This window comes from Amphiura filiformis, chromosome 2, assembly GCF_039555335.1.
Source record: "Amphiura filiformis chromosome 2, Afil_fr2py, whole genome shotgun sequence".
NCBI lineage: Eukaryota > Metazoa > Echinodermata > Ophiuroidea > Amphilepidida > Amphiuridae > Amphiura > Amphiura filiformis.
Window position 1 is genome coordinate 66,328,205 of NC_092629.1, and position 20,625 is coordinate 66,348,829.

Genomic DNA, 20,625 nt, shown 5'->3' on the forward strand with positions numbered 1-20,625 from the left:
TATACATATTAATATTATGTTCAAGTGCAGAACATTGTGTTAATATACATATATCTATCTTATTGAAGATCACCTCTGGTTGGATGCAGTTTATATGCAGACTAGCATTTTCGTAAACAAGGAAACATATCTCACAGTGATTTTGGAAGGATATATATCGAACAGTGCTTTGCAAATAGAAGATTTTCTCTTCATCTTCGCAGAATCACTTAGGATTTCTTCACAATTTGTGACCACCTAAACTTTTCAATACCATCATGGCCGTTTTTGTGATAAAGTTGTTTGTAGTCATCTCCATTACCATGGCAACGTTACATGGTTTCAACTGTCAATTTACAATATCCATAGATGGAATTCAGCAGATTATTTCTCATCTGGAAAATGTCACAGATACATCTGCTAACATATCATCAATTCTTCCACACTTGGGAAGTTTGTTGAAGAATAACACAGGTACTGCTGATGAGATGGTAAATGTGCTTGAACAAATCCAAGGTGTTTTAACACAAAAAGTGGAAAGGGAGCAGTGGAACCATGGTGAAAACATGGATTTGCTTCAAAATCAGCTGGGAAAGCAGGATCACATGATTGACTTAATATTAGCCCATCTGAGTTTACAACATGATTTCCACAATGAGACGATGGTCTTGCTGCAGAATCAGCACCATACCATGGGACAGATGGCTGCAACTCAAACAAAAGCAGGGATTCGGGATACCCTGACTCAGATAAGTGAGACACAAACTCAACTGAGTGACACACAGGCTGAGGCTCTAGATGCACTTATCCAGATTGGAGCAACTCAAAACAAGACTCTTAATACTCTGACTCAGATGCATGTCACACAGACTCAGATAAGTGAGACACAAACTCAACTTAGTGAGACACAGATTGAGGCTCTAAATGCTTTGACTCATATTGGAGTGACTCAAAACAAGACTCTTAATACTCTGATTCAAATACATGCCACTCAAACTCAGATGGCAAATGCTTTTAACCAAGTTGTAACACTCCTACAATTGCAAAGTCAACAAATACAGGATACCATGGTTTGTGTTCTGGAAAATCAACAGCAAATTCTTCAGTCAGATTCAGAAGATCAGATTCAGAATCCACAGAAGCAGTCTTTTGGCAGCAGACCCATTAGTACTATTCCTGATAACCAACCAATTCCAGTTACAACAGCTACAATCAAAACAGAAGCAGTTGAGATGACCACGACAGAAGCAGCTGAGATGACCACAACTGAAGGAGCGGACATGACCACTGAAGCAATTGCAGTGGTCACTGTTCCATCCATACAATATTGCTCTGATCTTCTATCTCATGGACATTACTCTTCTGGCATCTACACAATCACCCCTAATCAGGGCTCATCATTTGATGTATATTGTGACATGGAGACTGATGGAGGAGGATGGACTGTGTTCCAGAACCGTTATAATGGATCCATAGATTTTTATCGAGGATGGACAGAGTATGTACAGGGATTTGGGAGTTTGAATGGAGAGTTTTGGTTGGGTCTGGAAAAAATACATCAATTGTCCCAATCAGGAGCTACTTGGGTTTGGCGAATAAATTTGGAAGCCTTTGATGGAGACCAAGCATATGCAGAATATCAGTCCTTCAGCATTGGTGATTTAACATCTAACTATACACTTCACTTTGGGTCATATAGTGGTAATGCTGGGGACTCACTAGAATACGATGATAACAGACCATTCTCAACCTACGATAGGGAACATGACTTAAAGTTTAACTGTGCTCAACGATATGAAGGTGCCTGGTGGTATAATAGCTGTTCTCTCTCCAACCTGAATGGCAGGTATCTAAGTGCTAATTCAGACAGCGATAGAGGAATGTGGTGGTACTACTTTAAATCACCATTTAATCAATCCCTAAAGGAATCAACCATGATGATGAGACCTATTCAATAGATTGATAACACACTGATCTTGTTACTGGTATCATCTAAAGTTATTTGTATTTGCTTGCAAGAGCCAATTGTATCATAAATATCACATAGGGGCGGATCCAGGAATTTTCAATAGAGGGGGCGCCAAGCCACCACCGGCTCGGCGCCCACATAAAGTCAGACGCCGCTCTGCAAAAATACATGAAGTCAGACGCGGCTCTGCAAAAATTAGAGGGGGCACGCTCTGGGTGGGCCCCCCTCTAAATCCGCCCCTGTCACGTAGGCATCTTATGGTTAAAATCTACAATCCCGGTCATAAATAGTTCGAACACTGGTGTCAAAGTAGGACTTTTTGAAATCATATTTCTGTTATATTTGACATACTAAAATTTTGCTTTCTTTGGTTCAAGTCTGAACCCTTCCCTACTACTACAACCCTCCCCCTGCCCATAGATCATCTAATCGCCCCACCAATCAATGTTGGTTGTCTCTAGGGTTGCATGACCAAAAAACAACTACCAATATTGATCGGGGGGATGGGGGCTTATTTGAAGTACCCATGTTAAAGTATTCAAACAACATTGACCGGGATTGTATAGGGCAATATTGTCAAGCCAAATACTGCCCTGAACAAAAAGTCCACTTAATATGGTAAAAATGTTCAAACAATTATGTCCTAATCAAAAACAAAAATTAACAAATGGACCACTTTGTCATGTTAAATACCATTATGGTAGTGTTTAGGAGAGGGCGAGATGGCCGAGCGGTTAAGGCGTTGCGCTGTCGGCCGGGAGATAAGATCGGCGAGGGTTCGAGCCTTGGGCTTGCCTTACGTGAAAATTCTCTTTCCTCCCAAAAAGTTCCTTTTAATGGTCAGGAATCCTCGCCCCCATACACTGCTTAGCACGTGCAGATGCAGGTGGTGTACGTATTTGCGACATCCGTGATTCGGAAGTCACGTAAAGCTGTTGGTCCCGTGTACAGTAAGAGTCAACACCTGTGCACGTTAAGTGTCAGAGCTATTTGAAAACAGAAGGGGGACCATCCCCGGTTCTGATATCTGCAATCAATCCTAGGTTCCAGGATCGTGCATAGGTAAACTGTGCACGTAAAGCCTGTGCGTTGATACTCAACCATTTGAGGTAAGCACGTATATGGAAGGAAGGAAGGAATTGGACATGTTTAGATTGTTCACTAATGTTGTCAGACTAAACAGGCTTTTTGGAATGTTGAATATTGTTGACAATATATATACTCATTTCCCTTGATTGTGTCACATACATGTCCTATATGGCATATAATATTTTGGGTATAACTCTGGTTTACCCTGTGCACCCTGTGTTTTAGGGTTAGGTTTAGGTTAAGGTTATAATTAGGGCAGGTTAGTATTAGGGTTAGGTTATAATTAGGGTGGGTTTGGATAAGGGTTAGCGTTATACTTGTGTGCAGGGTATTTTAGAATTATTCCACATTTTGAAAGGGTTAATCATGGATTCATGTGCTTCATTAGGCCCACTCCAATGCAGAATGTAGCCCAATTCATCCATGTTAAGTACACCATTATGTTGGGTCGGCAGACTCTTTCAAGAAATAACTAAAAGCTCTCAGGATGAATTCAATTTGATCCAGTAAATGGTCTCATGTATTTCATTATGTGTTAGTACACACCATACCCAGCATCCTTGGTTTGGTTGGAGGTGCCCGTCCCCACCCCTCTGAAGGAGAGACACCTAGGGAATAGTACTTAGTAGGTAGTGAGGTTAGGGCTAGGTATCAGGTGGGTCTCAAGTACAGATCTGACAACACAATAAATATAAAAGCTGCCTTGTAACATTATTCAGAGTTTGCAAAACCTAAGAATATTGAATGCTAGACCGTACAGATATTTATGATCTTTATGCAATTAACACAAGGATTTTTAGTATAATGCAATTTTTAAATGAACAATTAAAACCTATATATAAATATGAATTCATATCACAATCTATTTAATTTGGGCAAATTTTCAATTGTTGCCCACCAATTGTTGCATATTGAGGTTTTAAATTGGTGGCTGAAATTTGTTTACGGTGGTTTGATATGATCATTTATTAATCATTTAACAAAACATTATATAATGTTCAATTCTAGACCTGAATAATACCACCAGCTATCACATTAATAAACTTTATATACACATATATTTTGTAGCTATTATTGACATAGATTTTCGTTTCTATATCAAATTAATCATCCTTTTCTGCTTTTTTGTGGTACTTTTAATTCTATAAACTGTATATTTGTGTGGAAATTGAGGGCGCTATTTACATATGTTTTAAATTTAAATTAGCTGAATAATATGAGTTATACCTTACACAGTTTCATGATAAAAAGTTTTTAAAAATTCCCTTGTCATTTGTTAGTTTTTTTGCTGATGTTCTAATACCATTATACAAGTGTCTACCCCTTGTAAGGATGCAAATAAGATTTAAGATAAATAGCGCCATCATTGTACAACTTTTCTTTAAAATGACTCTGTTTTACATGCCATCAAACAACCATGTGTTTTTGACTGTTGCCATGCAATTAGGGTAAAAGTGGATGTTTTCCTTACGGGATCTGGAACGAGCGTTTCAACAGTATTTTTTGTGGGACATGAGAGCACATCAGACATATCAAATTGCATTCTGAATATGAAGAATGTCTTTCTGATATCAAATAATTTTCATTTTTGAAATTCACGATATAATACAAATTTTATGACAAATTATTAAAATTTGATATTTTCACATTTTGATATATAACAGTCCTCAAGTAAATTTTATATTAAAGTCTAATGATATATTCTTAAAGTGTATGTAGCTGACGATCAATTGAAAATGTTGACCTTTCGTATTGAAGCTATGGATTTTTTCCCAAAAAGACCAAATTTTGTTTGGTGTTTTTGGAAAAAAAAATCAATATCTTCAAAATTTTCAATTGATCATCGGCTTTTCCTCCCACCTACATACACTTTAAGTATAAATCATCAGATTTATAAAGTTTACTTCGAGTACTGTTAAATATTAAAAATATCAATTCTAATCATTTGCCATAAAAGGTGTATTACATTGCAAATGTCAAAAAATCAAAATTATTTGATATCATCAGGACATTCTTCGTATTCAGAATGCAATTCGATATGTCTGATGTGCTCTAATGTCCCACAATAAATACTGTCCAAACGCTCATACCCCATCCCTTAAGCTTGTTCTTGAATTTGTGATATTGAGTTTCAATACATAGATATATGTATAAAAACATCACCCATTTTTATTTTTGTGTTAGCTGTATTGAGTGTGGAAAGTTTGAAAATTAATGTTCCAGGAAATGTTCACTTTTAGTTTGACAGTATTGAGCATGTTTTCAATTTCATGTGCAAGTTCCACTGAGTGGATCTTGTGCCCAAATCTACGGTATTCCCTTATTCACCCCAAGTACATTCTAGTGTTTACATACTTCTTTTTAGGTGGCATCTGGCATTTTCAAGAAGTTCAAGTTGCCTGCCATATGATGGTATAATGTGTTGCATGTTTAACATGGTTTCTTGTATTTCATTATGTTAAGGGGGTACTACACCCCTGGTCAATTTTATGCCTATTTTAGCATTTTTCTCAAAATTGTAGCACATTGGTGACAAGTAAGAGATGTATATTATAGGGGCAAGGACTACAACTACTGTACTGAAAATTCAGCAAATCAAAGCAAGTAGTTATTGATTTATTGATCAAATATTGGTTTTCCCTCATTTGTGACTGTAACTCCACAACTGTTGTCTGTGCTGAAATAAAATTTCCAGTACAGTAGTTGTAATCCTTGCCCCTATAATATACATATCTTACTTGTCCCCAATGCGCTATACTTTTTGAGAAAATGCAAAAATAGGCACAAAATTAGGCAGGGGTGTAGTACCCCCTTAAAGGGAGCTATTGGAGATTGTATAATCCTGCCTATTATACCTTGTGTTAGTTCAGGGATCGATACAAAGGGATAAGCATCCTAGTATTACATAACAAACCGGAAGATGTAGTCTAAGTCTAGACAATAGGCGGATTAGCGGCCATTTTGTCTTCTACATGATTTTATTCACGTGTCCTTATACTTTAGTACACAAATATATAAGTTAACAGGTTTACAATTTTAAAATTATATTTTGTGTATACAATATATTCTGTAGTAAATTGATCAAATGACGGTGATTGTTCAGGTATTATATGCTTGATAGAATTAAATTGTCTGACCAGTTAGTATTCTCCTCCGCCGTCAGTGTGATTCCAGTCACTACACGTACCGTGTTGCGAAGGTGGAGGAGACTAAAGCTGTATTGACGAACACGCATGCGTTAAAAATGATGTAGCCTTAGTCGAACAATAGCATGACGTAGTTCCCGGCATTGTTCCTATGCACTTTCACCCTCCTGGTTAGTTGTGTCACTATTGTTATCGATATTATAATAATGTGTATTTATTCTCTTCTTCGGTAGAAATAGGCTTTGTAAATATCATATTCAACCTAATATTCAACCTAAGTGTCCCTCCCTAATATAGGAGGATATCTCAATATATAATAAGGCCAAAAATAACATGTTTGTTTCCTGTAGCAGGTCAAATAAGTCAAATGCGAAATGCAGGTTTTTTTGCTGAACCATGAAATGGTCTCAGCCTATAGTAGTCTATGTTACTTCCTTACTCAGCAAGCTTTTGGTCTGAAATGGATATATCTCTAAATGCCACGAAGGTATGACCCCATGAGTGGTGTCATATGAAAGAGGAAAACATAAAGAATATAATAAAAATATTTCCAAACGTCAGAGGTCATCCAGGGGTCACAGGGGTCAAAAAAGGTAATTTTAACCGAAAATACTCAGATTGAGCTTAAATTTAAATGCAACGATCCTTATGACATTCTAAACATGTTTAAAACATTTTAAAATTTATTTAAGGTCATTAAGGGGTCATAAAGGGGTCAAAGGTCAAGTTTTTCAAAATGCTCCAATTGAGCTGAAATTTAAATGCAATGATCCTTATGACATTCTACACATTTAAGAAATATTTAAACATTTATTTAAGGTCAAAGGTCAAGTTTTCCAAAATGCTCTGATTGAGCCGAAATTTAAACGCAACGATCATTATGACATTCTAAACATGTTGAAAATATTTTAAAATTCATTTAAGGTCATTAAGGGGCAATAAAGGGGTCAAAGGTCAAGTTTTCAAAATACTTCAATTGAGCTGAAATTTCAATGCAATGATCCTTATGACATTCTTAACATGTTTTAAATATTTTAAAATTCATTTAAGGTCATTAAGGGGGTCATACAGAGGTCAAAATTCAAGTTTTCAAAATTCCAGCTTTCCACGACCAAGGTGTATTAAAACGGCAATGAATCGGCCAGTCATTCCTTCGTAGCATTTCGAGATTATGTCCATTACAGATTCCGGGTGACAGTGGTATAGGCCTACCACAATATACTGCGGAAGCCACATGGTTCAGCTATGGTGCGGTTATCACTCTAGTTTCTTGTTTTTTTAATCCATGTCTTCAAATGACAAAAATACTTTATTTTGCTGCAAATTGGAATGGAAATTTACAGTGGGTCTCTCCGACACAAACACACACACACAAAAATCATGTTCAAGAATATTTATGATCCCTTTTCAACCTGCAGATTAAAAAAGGTATTTAAACAAATGTGTGATGTTTTCTCCAGTAGTTTTTCACTATGCTTGTTTTGTAATGTGTAATTAATGTTTACTCCAGTAGTGTTTTATATTATTTTTGCGATTTTTCCATTTTTTTTGTTTTTTTCTTTGAAAAGTGAACAAAAATTCTAATGCGCAAAATAAGCCGTCAAAAACATAATGCGCGCACTATACAGGAAACAAACTTGTTTTTGTTTTTTTTGCCTTTTTTTACATTTGAAGAGTTCAATGCAAATGTGATAAACATAATTTTAACACAATTTTAAGGTCACCAATATGTGATATATAATGCAGCCATTAAATTGACACCCTACTTTAAAATTTCCAAGAAAAATTTGTAAAAATATAATTGTAGCACATATTTTCTCTGTTTTTTCTTCATAATTTACCAGTTATATTTGACAATATCTCAAATTGAGAAAAATTGATATCTCAGATTTTGATCTCTTTATTTGTTCTATAAAAACTCCTTTTCCCTTAAAAAGTATATTATGTATGTGACATGATGTTGTCTAGGGTAAAACAAGCCATAGCATATATTTTTGAATGTTTGTGAATTTTCCAATTTCTTTTCCAAATGTAAGACATTATTTATACAAGCAACCAATATAGCAGAAACTTTGTGTTTACTTGATAGCAGAAACACAGTAAGGTGTTGAACTACTAACATGGTTTCATGCGCTTCATTAGGCTAATGTTGTTAGTGGTGAACGTAGCATTCTACAAGTAAATAACATAGCAGATGTGTTGTATTTACTTGGCATCATATACACAGTGAGGTGTTGAACTACTAACATGGTTTCATGTGGACCTTAATGCACGATGGAGAGAATCAGTCTTTCCCAAAGTAAAACACAGTATCTTACAAGTAAATAACATTACAGATACTTTGTTTTTACTTGGCAGCATATACACAGTGACTTTATTGAACTGCTAACATGGTTTCATGTGCTTCATTAGACTAACATTGTTAGTACATGGTTGACAGTAGAGTTGACCCACTTTCTTGCATTAAAGTTTCCAATAGGACTGAAATATGTCCAAATGTTTTTATGTTGAAAAGGGTAGGATTAGGAATACTCTGAGTTCAATGTGCTTTTTATTTTGAATTGTTTGGGTTTTTACAACACTGGATCACCCAAGAAAGCCTTATGTAGAGCTGTTGGGGTTCATTAGATCAAGATGGGTTGGGAAAGTCAGGGAGTGACACCCTGCTCTTCTCTAAACTGGAAGCTACATGTACAGGTATGATTCTTCTGTTCATGGGACCAACCCAGCAAACACAAAACATTTTCAACATCATCTGCAAAAGGTTATAAGAAGTTGTCAAAAAACGTTTAAATGTTGGGTTATATAGAGGGTATATAAAGGGTATCAAACATTTTCATAATATTACAAAACATTTTTTGATAACCTACTGCAACTATTGTAACATAATGTTATTGAAGTGTTGACAAAATATTTGGCAAAAAATGTTTTTGTGTTTGCTGGAATGGCTCAACATCCCCACTACCACTAATAAGGCAAAATAATGCACCTGTCCTGTGCATTTGCTTTGTGGTGCACATTTGTCTTGGGTAAATTTGCCATTAAAAAACACCCCAAAATATTGGTATAGGTAAAAGCATTTGTTGGTAGAATTGGGTAATTAACATTTTATTTGTGAAAATATTTCATTATGTGTATAAAAATGTAATCCATTTGTCTTATTTTTAATTATTTTATATCACAAGAGAGGTATCCATGCATGGTGTGATGTGGGTTCAAACTCTAAAAAAAAATCAACTTTTTAACTGCAAAATGGGGTACAAATTAAGTCCAAGAAAGACCAAATTAGAAACAATTAATAACGTTAATAAAGGAGCCAGTTTTTCATGTTGAACTATCCAAAATATAGGGGAATGAAAGTTTTTACATGTAAGTGAATTCTTCATACAGGCCTGGAGGTATCACTGTATCTACCTTAAGTCACTTTGTCATGGGTTCCACTAATAATATTGAAGCTGGTAAATGGAACAATAATCTTTAAAAGTGTTCATCCATTGGGCTATTCCAGTTGAAATACACACTTCCCCGGTGGAAGATACTTCCCCTGTGGAAGATTTTGGAAATATCTTCCACCGGGGGAGTATGTTTTTCAAATGTAATTGGTCTGGGTTAATCATTTTGAAACTCATACTCCCCCTGTATTATGGCTTTACCTGGAGTGATTATTTCAAATGGAAGTTACACAATTGTCTATTCTATTCAAAACTCATACTCCCTCTGTGGAAGACTTTAGATAAATCTTCCACAGGGGGATTGTGGATTTTAAATAAAGTTAAATGACAAATGAAATTTTTGCATTTAATCACAGATTAAGATTGGCAAGGCGATAAAACTTGCTTGGTCCCTGTAATCAATTGGCTGGTTTAAGTGCCTGTTTTTTTCCACTGGCATTATTGATTGATTGATTGAATTGGTTTCAATGGGTTTTCAAATCATTCTTATGTTTGCTGTTGAGGAGTGAAGTCATATCTGACTAGTGTTCCAAATTTTTAACTACTGTAGGCCTACACTGCCTGGATAAATGTCTTTGTTGGAAGTTGATGGAAACTAATTTATTATTGGAGTGACCATATTCTACCAAGGAATAGAAATTTAAAGGAGATCAAATAGTAGAAGTGCAGGTAAATAATCTGTTGGGTAAATCAAGAACTTATAAATCATTTGTTTCATATTTGGATTTATTATGTGCTTTGAAGATTCTCAGAGAATTATGAAAGATGCTGGGCTCATTTAGCATCTACAAATATATAATTTGACATTGGAAAAGATTGAGATGCTGTAAGTATAAATAGACCGGTCTAGAAACCTAGATTATTGTGAACATTCATTAAGTTTGTTGTTTTAATATTTATTATAAGAATTTATCTTTTTAGTATGATATTGGAAAGAGCTATGTGTGAAGCAATAAGCATCAGTATTCGTCTATTCGAGACTACATATAATAGCCACATCAGTTGAGTAGGTAATAAAGAAACAACAAAACATTGGTAAGTTTGAAATGACAATATGTTATATGTTGTCATAATTTATTTGTCCTAGTATTTAGTTTAACATCAGGCAGTGTATACGGCAGGTTTTCGAGTAAAGGTGTTATATTATTACAGCTTATTTGATTTTAATTTTCATTCTCTAAAAACACAATTTTAATAAGAATAAATGATGGCTAAGGATTGGTTAAAAACATTGGGAGCTGTTAATTTAATTTTGTCAAAAAGTTAGAGATTTAAAAGGAAGAAGGGCAAAAGGGCATGAGCATCGATTGATTGCAGACTATCACAGGAAAGTATTGCATTAAAGGAAACTAAGTATTATAGTATTAAGATGAAAATTTCACCTGTATGAGGGGATGTAATGATTTAATTACCTGGTTGATGATGCTGGTCATAGTAGTTACCAATATGCAGCATCACAGATATAAATGATACAATAATCACATCAGGTTAGCTTCTTACAGCGAATCACAGATTTATGCATTTCATTAGATAATTTTTCTTAATTCATATTAACACGTCACGTAATCATGGTTTATGATTGAAGTTATGTGAAACCCTTCCATTAACTATATTAATATTACAATTAGACAGGATCAGCTGTCCTTACAATAGGTCATGACAAGTGTCAGTATATATAAGAGAGATGTAGAGACTATGTATCAATAAAATTTTTTAGTTATTATGGATTTCCTTAAGGCCAGTGACTATTTGGGGCAACACCAAACAAGCCAATATTGAAAAAGTGTGGTAAAACATGGTATAATAAACTTGAAATTATATAGGTAAATGGTTTAATTATATAAAACACGTGATTAATATAGTAAGGCCCTAAAATCAGTCAAACAGAGGTACACAGTTTGAAAAAACAAGTCGATTATTGGGGATAGATAGATAGATATAGCTATTAGGTAATTGGTATCAGTCTTTATATAGCTTGAATAAAAAAGGAAGTTTCTTGCAGCTTTTGTAATTTATTGCAAGAATGTACAGTTACACACTAGACTACTCCATAGGGTTTGAAATTATATAGGTAAATGGTTTAATTATGTAAAAAAACATAATTAATATATTAAGGCCCTAAACGGAGGTTGAAATCTAAATACAAGTCGATTATTGGGGATAGATGGATAGATAGCTATTATTTGGTATCAGTCTATATATAGCTTGAATAACAAAGGAAGTTTCTTGCAGCTTGTAATTTATTGCAAGAATGTACAGTTAACTTTTTATAACTGTTAAAATACTATAGCTTTGAGTGGAAGGGTATGTAGAAAACTGTGAAAACTTGATATGAACAGCACAGATTATGGTCATCAAGAATAATCAATTTTGCTGTTAGTATAGAATAATCAATATATTGGTTTAAGTTAAGTGTTATCATCAGTTGGAAAGGACATAAACTTGTCAAAAAGCATTATTCTATGGCATGGATATGATGTGTTGAATAAAAGCTAAAAAGAATTACTAATAAGATTTTAAGACATCAATTTATAGTATAATTTTAAGTGAGTTACCTAATTGTTGTTATCAAGGGGAAAGTTACATGTAGTTGTTATTTAGTAGTCACTGCCTCCTTGCTACACATTTCAAATGTTTAAAAACAATAATTATCAATGTGTAATTAAAGAGGATATACATGACTAGGTGAAGAAACAATTAGCACACAATATTATTAAAATAATTAAGCGGAAATCATCAATAGTTAATACATTGATCCTCATTGAACTAAGCATATTGTCAGATAGACCTATCTCAAATGGGTATATATTAATGCTTGAAACCTTGAGGGAGAACAAGCTTTTGAGTTGTTGCTATTTAATGCTGATCAATAACTCAATATGATTTAAGCAGATGATGATTGGGCATTTATCAAGAAAAATTATAAAGCTTAAGCCTTTTAACTAATTATGATAGGCTTACATTAAGGTTACAAATTATCTAATAACTTTGCTTGGGAAAAACATACATAGAGGTGAGATGATGCTAAAGGAGAGTGTATAACATAGTATTACCCAATGCGTTTAGATCATCATAAAAGTTAAAACATTAGCATATTTTATTGACGTGAGATACCCGTGTGGAGCTTCAGATTAGTTGCTTTTTGGGGATCACTATATAGGAAAGAGTTAATATAGATCTGCTATCTTTGGATTGCATAATAAATAAGACATAAATGATTAGCACTTATGTTAATATAAGCATACCTCCACATTGTGAAATTAACTCAGTGTTGGTTGATTGGGAGCATAGTTAATCATACCATGTACTATTTTCCTTCATGAAATATATCAGCCTCAGGAATTGATTTTAGGATATCAGTCAGCTATAAAGAAATTTCAGCCCAAAATGATGGGATTTGATTTTGAAATAACCAGCATGTAGCTGTGATCATGAATTTAGACTTTTAGAATATGTAATTTATAGCTTTACAAATAGATTTGGCTAAAGAAATTTTTCAGCCTTGTGAAGGTTTATGGCTGTTGGGAAAGTACAAATTATACAGTATTGTATAGGATGTAGCAAGATTTAGTAATTCCCTTAACTTATCACCACTATTCTGTATTCACAAAGCAAACTGGAAAGTTATTAAGATCATCTTAAATATGGAGAGTGTGTATCAAAAAGGGATATAATTATAAAGCTCCAAAGGTGACAGTACTGGTGAGCTTTACCTCTCTCTTTAAGGGTAGACGAGGTATTGTTGGTCGAAGCAACCTAAAAATCGAATTTTATCAGCTAAATCAATATATTATTGAAAATTAACACCTTGATGTTTTGTAAAAGTTCAGTCTACAAATCGTATACTTTGCAAACTGGCTTAATTTATTGTTGTCAATGAGTTATATACGTTTTACAAAACTATTGTTGTTTCAGCCATCTTCACAACGTAATTCAAGAACCGTAGCAGCTATAAAAGTATATCCGTGATATTTTAATTCTCATACATGCTCGCTATGAATTGAGCAATGCAGTTTTGCCAAAGTTCACAAGCATTCGTAAGATACTGGGAACTACCAAATCACAACAGTTTAATAATTAATAAATAACCTTAACTCTCTCTTCCTCTCTCTATGTGCTATTGTATTTGAAATGATAACATCGATTGCATTTTAATCATGGTATTTTCTTCCATGTACAGGTTACGACTGAAATATGTTACAGTTCAGCAAACTGGATGGAAAGAATGTTTTAAACTTAAAAGTCTATCAATGCGATGTATCAGAGTGAATGATTTCCAAGCTTTTACAACGCAACACCATAGAGTATATGCACATAAGTTGGCGATGCTGATAATTCAACAACATTACAGGTCGGTCTGGTACATAGGCCTTTCTGAGGTGGAATATAGTGAAGATTTAATAAGAAGAAGGATCAAATATAAAAGGATTTCAATATTCAGAACATTTATAGTGATATAGTAATAGGATATATCACAGTATGAATAGCCTTCAAAAATGTTGAAGGAGAAATTTGATATACAATTTCAACATGAAAGATAAAATTAATGAAAAGTGTCAACCATATGCGGATATTTGGATGTTATGAATAGTTATGAATAGAGCATCTATGATGTTGAAAATATTGGTTTTCAATTTATTATTGGAACTAACAATTATCAAATAGCTGTAAAAAAATGTTGAACATAATAAAAGGTAAATACTGATATTGTTTAATTTATAGCATATATTATATAGCTATAAATGAAAGATTCACCCTCATGAAGGGATTGGGCTGAATATATGTAGGCCTAATTCATATAGGCTTTTTGATGAAACAAAATAACAGTTAGAAGTTTTCTTAGTTTCTCCCTTAGATATTATAGGATTATGTGATACAGTTGGAACATGGAATATCTACTATATCCATGGTTGGAAGCAGTAATAATAGCTCGAAACAAGTTCTGGGATGTTGAAAGTCTAGTCTAGTTTAGTATTTAACTGGAATACAGTATCGAGGAATTTGAGGGAACTTGCAGTTATTATGTCTTGGGTAGGCCATCAGGATTAAATAGGCCATGTTTTGAGGTATGTCAAATGGTGTGTCAGTAGAAATAGGAAGAATTGGTCAAGGGGATATTATTGTTTGGTATTAGGCGCTGTATAAATTTAAGTTGTTGTTGTTGATTTATTGCTGTATATATTCGGTAGTGAAGATCATTGGGATTGTCTTGTTTGGTGTTGTTGGGCCAAAACTATTGCATAGTCTTGGTTGGGTGTGAAAGTTGAAAGTGGGGAAGTTAAAGTCAAATTTTGTCTGGATCAATACTCCCCTAAAAATTGGCTTTTATTTTTTCAGCCAAAAGTTGATAAATAAAATAACATTGTAATTCAATTCACTCAGAAATTGACATTCTACTTATGATGAGATGATAAGAAATTAAACAGTATTCATAAGTGGCAAACTAATAGTTTGAGTTTTATGTGTTTTCTGTGTCCGAGTACAATCTTAAATGGAATAGCCCATTTTGCCCTTTTGCTTAGGCCGAGTAAAAATAAAAACATGTTTCTCGTCCGGGTTTTGAAAAAAAAGGAGGAAGAGGGGCTTTTTATTTTCTATTTTTTATTGAAAAATAGGTGTAAATACCCATATAAACACCCGTATTAGTGTATAGAATAATGCCTGAAAAAGGAGGAGGCCCTTTTATTTTATTGTACTGGTAGGTACACCCCCTCTAGTGATCACAGAATCATCCAAAAGTGTTTCTTGCATGTCAGCAAGGCTATTGAAAACATCTCAACTTCCAAGACATCTTTCTTCAATAAAAAATATAAATAAATTTGAAGCGGTCTTAAAAAAGGAAGCGGGAGGAGACGAGAAACATGTTTTATTTTTTATTCAGCCTTATGACTCATTTTTTGTTACCAAGAAATGCAAGATGTACTGTACGTAGGAAAAGAAAGATGTGGGCCTTGTTGTGCCATGGAAGAAAGAGATAAGAAGGAACCACAACGAACGCATTCACTTTGTCCACTCCCTTTACCGACATTTAGTTGACATTGTTATTCATGAGGATTTACTTTGATCAATACCCCGCGTTAAATAGGTGATTGGTATTGTATTCCATGTATTTGCATGTCTTCTGGAGCGTGTGTGAAGGATGATTTGAACTAATGACCTTCCGTGCAAACACCCTATTGGATTTTCTCTGGTGACGTGATCATCGGTCATTGATGGCCTACATCTTTTTCTTCCATTTTGCCCAATTTTTCCGAACTTTGATGACTTTTTTTCTCAGAATTGGCAGTCTTTGGCACTGAAACAACTCAGCTAGATACGAATATACACATATAAACTATTAAATTAAACAGGTTTTATGTACCGGACTCAACCGGAACATTGTGCATTATTTAAGAACATTTTACATCTATTTTTCATCGAAAAAGTCACCAAAATCTTACCTTATTTGCTATAGATGAAACTCAGCAAAAAAACGGCCAATTTTGATTACCTTTTCGATGTTTTATAGGACATTTTCTACACAACACGATCAAGAAAACAGTTTGACTGTAGATCCCAAAACAAAGCTACTATACATGTTCAGAGCATCAGTGAAATTCCATAATCTTACTTCAGGGTAGCGTTTGTTTGTTCGTGGATGGGTTTGTTATAATTTTTTCCAGTAATGATTTCGCCAAGCATCAATCGCGGTAAATGGATCATACATGAAAGTAAGTACCATTGATAGCTTTTCTTTTCATGCGTCAATAGATAAGCGGATTAAAACTTGGCCGATCGAAGTCGTTGTGGTTTCTTCTCATCTCTTTCTTCCATGGTTGTGCTAAGCTATGAATACCTACCAACTGATACACCTGTTAACATGGTGAAGTGTCACATACACATCAATAGTGCTGTCATCAGTCTGCTGCCCTCTAGTGATATAACCAGAAGTCACTGTCTCCTCCTCATCCGTTGTGATAAGCTTGTGGCGGCAAGTATTATACTAGTAGTGACATTGTTTCAGAGTTGCCAGGCAGAGACAGTTGTTAATATGCCCACTCTGCCTCAAATGTATGATCTTTTAAAATGAATTTTGTTATTTTTTTCAAACCTGATTTTTTGGCATAATTTGTTAATGTCACAACTTACACCTAATTGGAGTGTCAAATTCATTGTAATTGTTGGAAAACAGAGCAATTTTGAATTAATAAGACATTACCTTATAGAACCCTGCAGTTTAATAAATGACCAAGATAGTATGTGGGGTTTCTTTAATTTTACCTTATTTAATTCTGCTTAAGGGGGGTATTACACCCCTCGATAAATTTGTGTCTATTTTTGCATTTTTCTCAAAAACTAACAACACAGTAGTAACAAAAGTTTTGTATATTATAGGGGCAAGGAATCCAATTACTACACTGGAATTTCAGTGACCCAAGACAAGCGGTTTGTTATTTATGATCAGAAATAAGGTACCGCTAGGATGTACCTCGTTTCCTATCATATATACTGAACCACTTGTCTTGAGTCACAGAAATTTCAGTGTAGTAATTGGATTCCTTGCCCCAATAATATACATAACTTTTGTTACCAGTGTGTAATTATTTTTGAGAAAAATGCAAAAATAGTCACAAATTTACCATATGGGTGTAGTACCCCCTTAACGTGACCAAACACCATTCCTGACAATTATTACGAATATAACTTCATCATTTAAAAAAAAAAAAATTTAAATTTGATCTTAAAATGGCTTTATTAAAGCAATACTGTGAAGTATCAACATATGTGTAATGAATTTTATTAAAAATAAAAATTCTATAAAATGGATTTTAAAATCCATCTTATAGAATTCTTATTTTTTCCTTATGAAGTGTGAATTTCTGCAAGAAAGTGTGTGTTGTCATCAGTGTAACATTGCTTACAGTACGCTATATAGTATATATTTACAAAAAGCTAAATGTCACATCAGCTTGTGCCTCATAAGGATAATACATGGACTTGTTAACCATTTGGAGCCATTAAATAATGCCAAATTGCTTATTACGAGTTTTATGGATAGTGGCATCCATCATTTTAAACACAAAATCAGAATCAACAGAAATTTTTGGAATAAGCTTTTTTCATGGATATCTACTAAAAAATGTCATAAAAAGAGGATGCAAGGATCACAAAATACTCCTTTAGTAGACTTGTTCTTCATTTTCCATAGTGGTAACTATTCATATACATGTCTACTTTCACAAGAATCACAAATGCTACGTACCCTTTAAAAGTTGCAGTCACCATGGTCACTGACAATATCATCAATGTGTTCTACCTAGAAATCTGTGGGTGTGAGCACTCACATAAGATGAGTCAAGAAGATGTCACCCATGTTGACCTCCTTTACAATTTAAAGAGGCGTGGTCCGATTTTTCATGATCTGTTTTTTCTATCATCCATTGAGTTGGATTGCTCCAGCAGTTTGCATCTGATTGCCCGTCAATCAAACTCTATGCAGCCTGTGATTGGTTTACCATAGTGCAGTGTCTAGATACCTCCCTAGTTGCGCTATGGTAAACTGGGGTGGGATCTTCATTTTGGATTGAGTACTGATGTGAGCCTGGGATTCTGAGAACACCCCCCCCCCCCCCAAAATGTTTATATACCAAATTTGAAAAAGTGGCCCAAAAGTATACTAATTTTTTAAAATTATTTTTGTTCAAAATGAGGGTAAAACTTGCCCAATTCTGGAAATATTTTTTGCAAATTTTGCTAAAAAGTAGTGATAAACCTGCACTTTCCCAGATATTTTGATAGAATTTTGAAAACAAAATACCCCACAAATCGCACGCTGCATGTAATTTGGTTGGCAGGGATATCATGAGATGCGAACTGTGTTTTTTTATTTCTGTCTTTTATTTAATAGACTAATGTTTTTGTATGTCTCAATGCCCATGACAGTTCCAAAAACGAATGCAGAATGCATATTTTTCAAACTTAATTTTGAATTTAGATGTCATTTGCAATTATTGAATCAAGTAAATTTTCTTCAAAATATTTCTCAGAATGTCATGATTTACAGTAAAAACCTAAAAAAAAAAAAAGGAAATCAAAAATGAATTTGCTGTTTCAGCTGAAATGGACACGCTAAGAAAATGAATGCATGCGAGGGCTTTGAGACACAATTTTTGTAGCCTTTTAGATGTTTGCACCTAGTGACTCTTTTGTGCATGTACCTTTAAGGAAGAAATTGGAGCGTGGTGATTATTTTGTATCTTTTTCTATATATATAATAGTACACCCACTGAAACCGACATCAACCTTTCAAGGTATACAGTACACTTTGAATGGCATGGCATTCATAAGACTAAAATATCAAACAAGATTCTTTTTACAAGGAGCACGTTATTTCACAAGCTTTGGGTAGATTATGTGTTGCAAACTTGATTTCTGGTATATTGACCCCACATTATTGGGTTCATTTGAAATCCATACACCTATGGAAGCCATTATCGTAATCTACCACACAGGGAGTGTAGATATCAAATAGAGTCACCCATTCAGGTAATCCTATTTGAAATTCACACTCCCTGTGTGAAAGATTAAGGTCATGTCTTCCATAGGGGTGTAAGTATTTCAAATGGAATACCCCATTGCCCAATCTCCATAGCAACATTTGATTGACAGGTCATCTTGTGTGCATTTATATCTTAATATTTTCTTATTTCCATACACTAATATGTGAGTGCACCTTTAGTATTAGTAGCATGCCATTCATTAGGCTAAGTCCTCGCATTTCAAATTGAGATCCATCCGTCATCATTTATGAGGAAGGAAATGCAAATTGGTACGTGACTTGATGAGAGAAAGAGAGGGTATTGTAAGATTATTTCTGATAAAATTTCATGTGAATAGAATACATCTGTCTACACCACCATTGCATGGAATTTGTATTTTTTTAAACTTTTTTTTTTAAATTGTGTGATAATTTTTTGTCATAAAATGAGCAAAATCATTTTTTTAGGGAGGGGGTGATTACCCCTAGCCTATTTGCCAGTCAAGCTCCCATAAATGTTTGATGCCGCCTGCAAGCACTCGGCCATCTGGCCAAGGGCCAGTTTGGTTTTAGGAAATTTGGCAATTACCAATGTGCATCTCTGCTATAGGTCAAATGTGTGTGAAGCATGCAGTTTTAAGGCTAAAATGGGGTTAAAATTAGGATAATTGCAGCCTAAAACCATGCCAAAGGAAGAGGCACATTACAATCACAAATGGCCTGTGTATGATTTGCTATACACAGGCCTTTTAAGAACTTGCCCCTCATGAATATGCAAGAATGCTCAGCATACAAAGCATGGCGACTTTGGCTGTTGGTGAATGGTCTGTATTTTTTTCTTCTATAACTGCAAGCCACATCTACAATCTGAAACACTGAGGTGATCAATAATTTTCAGTGAGGAGCCCATTTACACTGCAAAGACTTTAACACTCTCCATGGGGGTGTCGACTGTAAGAAATTCCGAATTGTAAATTTTCATAACCATATTTGGAATCAGCATGAAAAATACATTAAAATGAGTAGAAACAAGCGTACTATTGGTTCAGTGGTTTTTAAGATAGCACTTGATATTTTGAGACAATATCTCAAAAATTGGGCTTTATGATGTTAAAGGCATGGCTAGCATGCAAAACATTAAATGATCTCCATATTATAGCTCTGTAATTATTTAACTTTGTCAGCTGACTGAGCTGTGCTCATTCCAATAAACTAGACTCAATTATTTCCTTATGAATAGAAAATGAAACATAATTTCCTGTTTAATTTTTGTCCCTTTGAAAGTATGACTTTGCAGGCCACATTAGCCCCAGGCTGCTCACCTCTTGTTTTGTAAAAAGTCCTTAATTAATTTGTGATGATATTGTGATGGTTGCTACATTCTTTATATCAGGTAGTATCAGGCAGTATAGTACTGCTGTTGATGAGGGTTCGAAATATATCCTGACGTGAACATAAAACCAAAGCAGAGAT

General features: G+C 34.4%; 1 protein-coding gene across 1 annotated transcript; it reads left to right on the forward strand.

The window, feature by feature from the left end:
* Nucleotides 1-257: 257 nt before the first annotated feature.
* LOC140142307 (uncharacterized) lies at nt 258-4,166 on the forward strand. Its single transcript, XM_072164279.1, has one exon. The coding sequence runs from the start codon at nt 258-260 to the stop codon at nt 1,935-1,937; it is 1,680 nt and encodes a 559-aa protein (XP_072020380.1). The 3' UTR covers nt 1,938-4,166.
* Nucleotides 4,167-20,625: the final 16,459 nt, after the last annotated feature.

What these genes read in the sequence shown, in the direction of transcription:
- LOC140142307 (XM_072164279.1), top strand. Translation starts at nt 258, where the DNA reads ATGGCCGTTTTTGTGATAAAGTTGTTTGTAGTCATCTCCATTACCATG.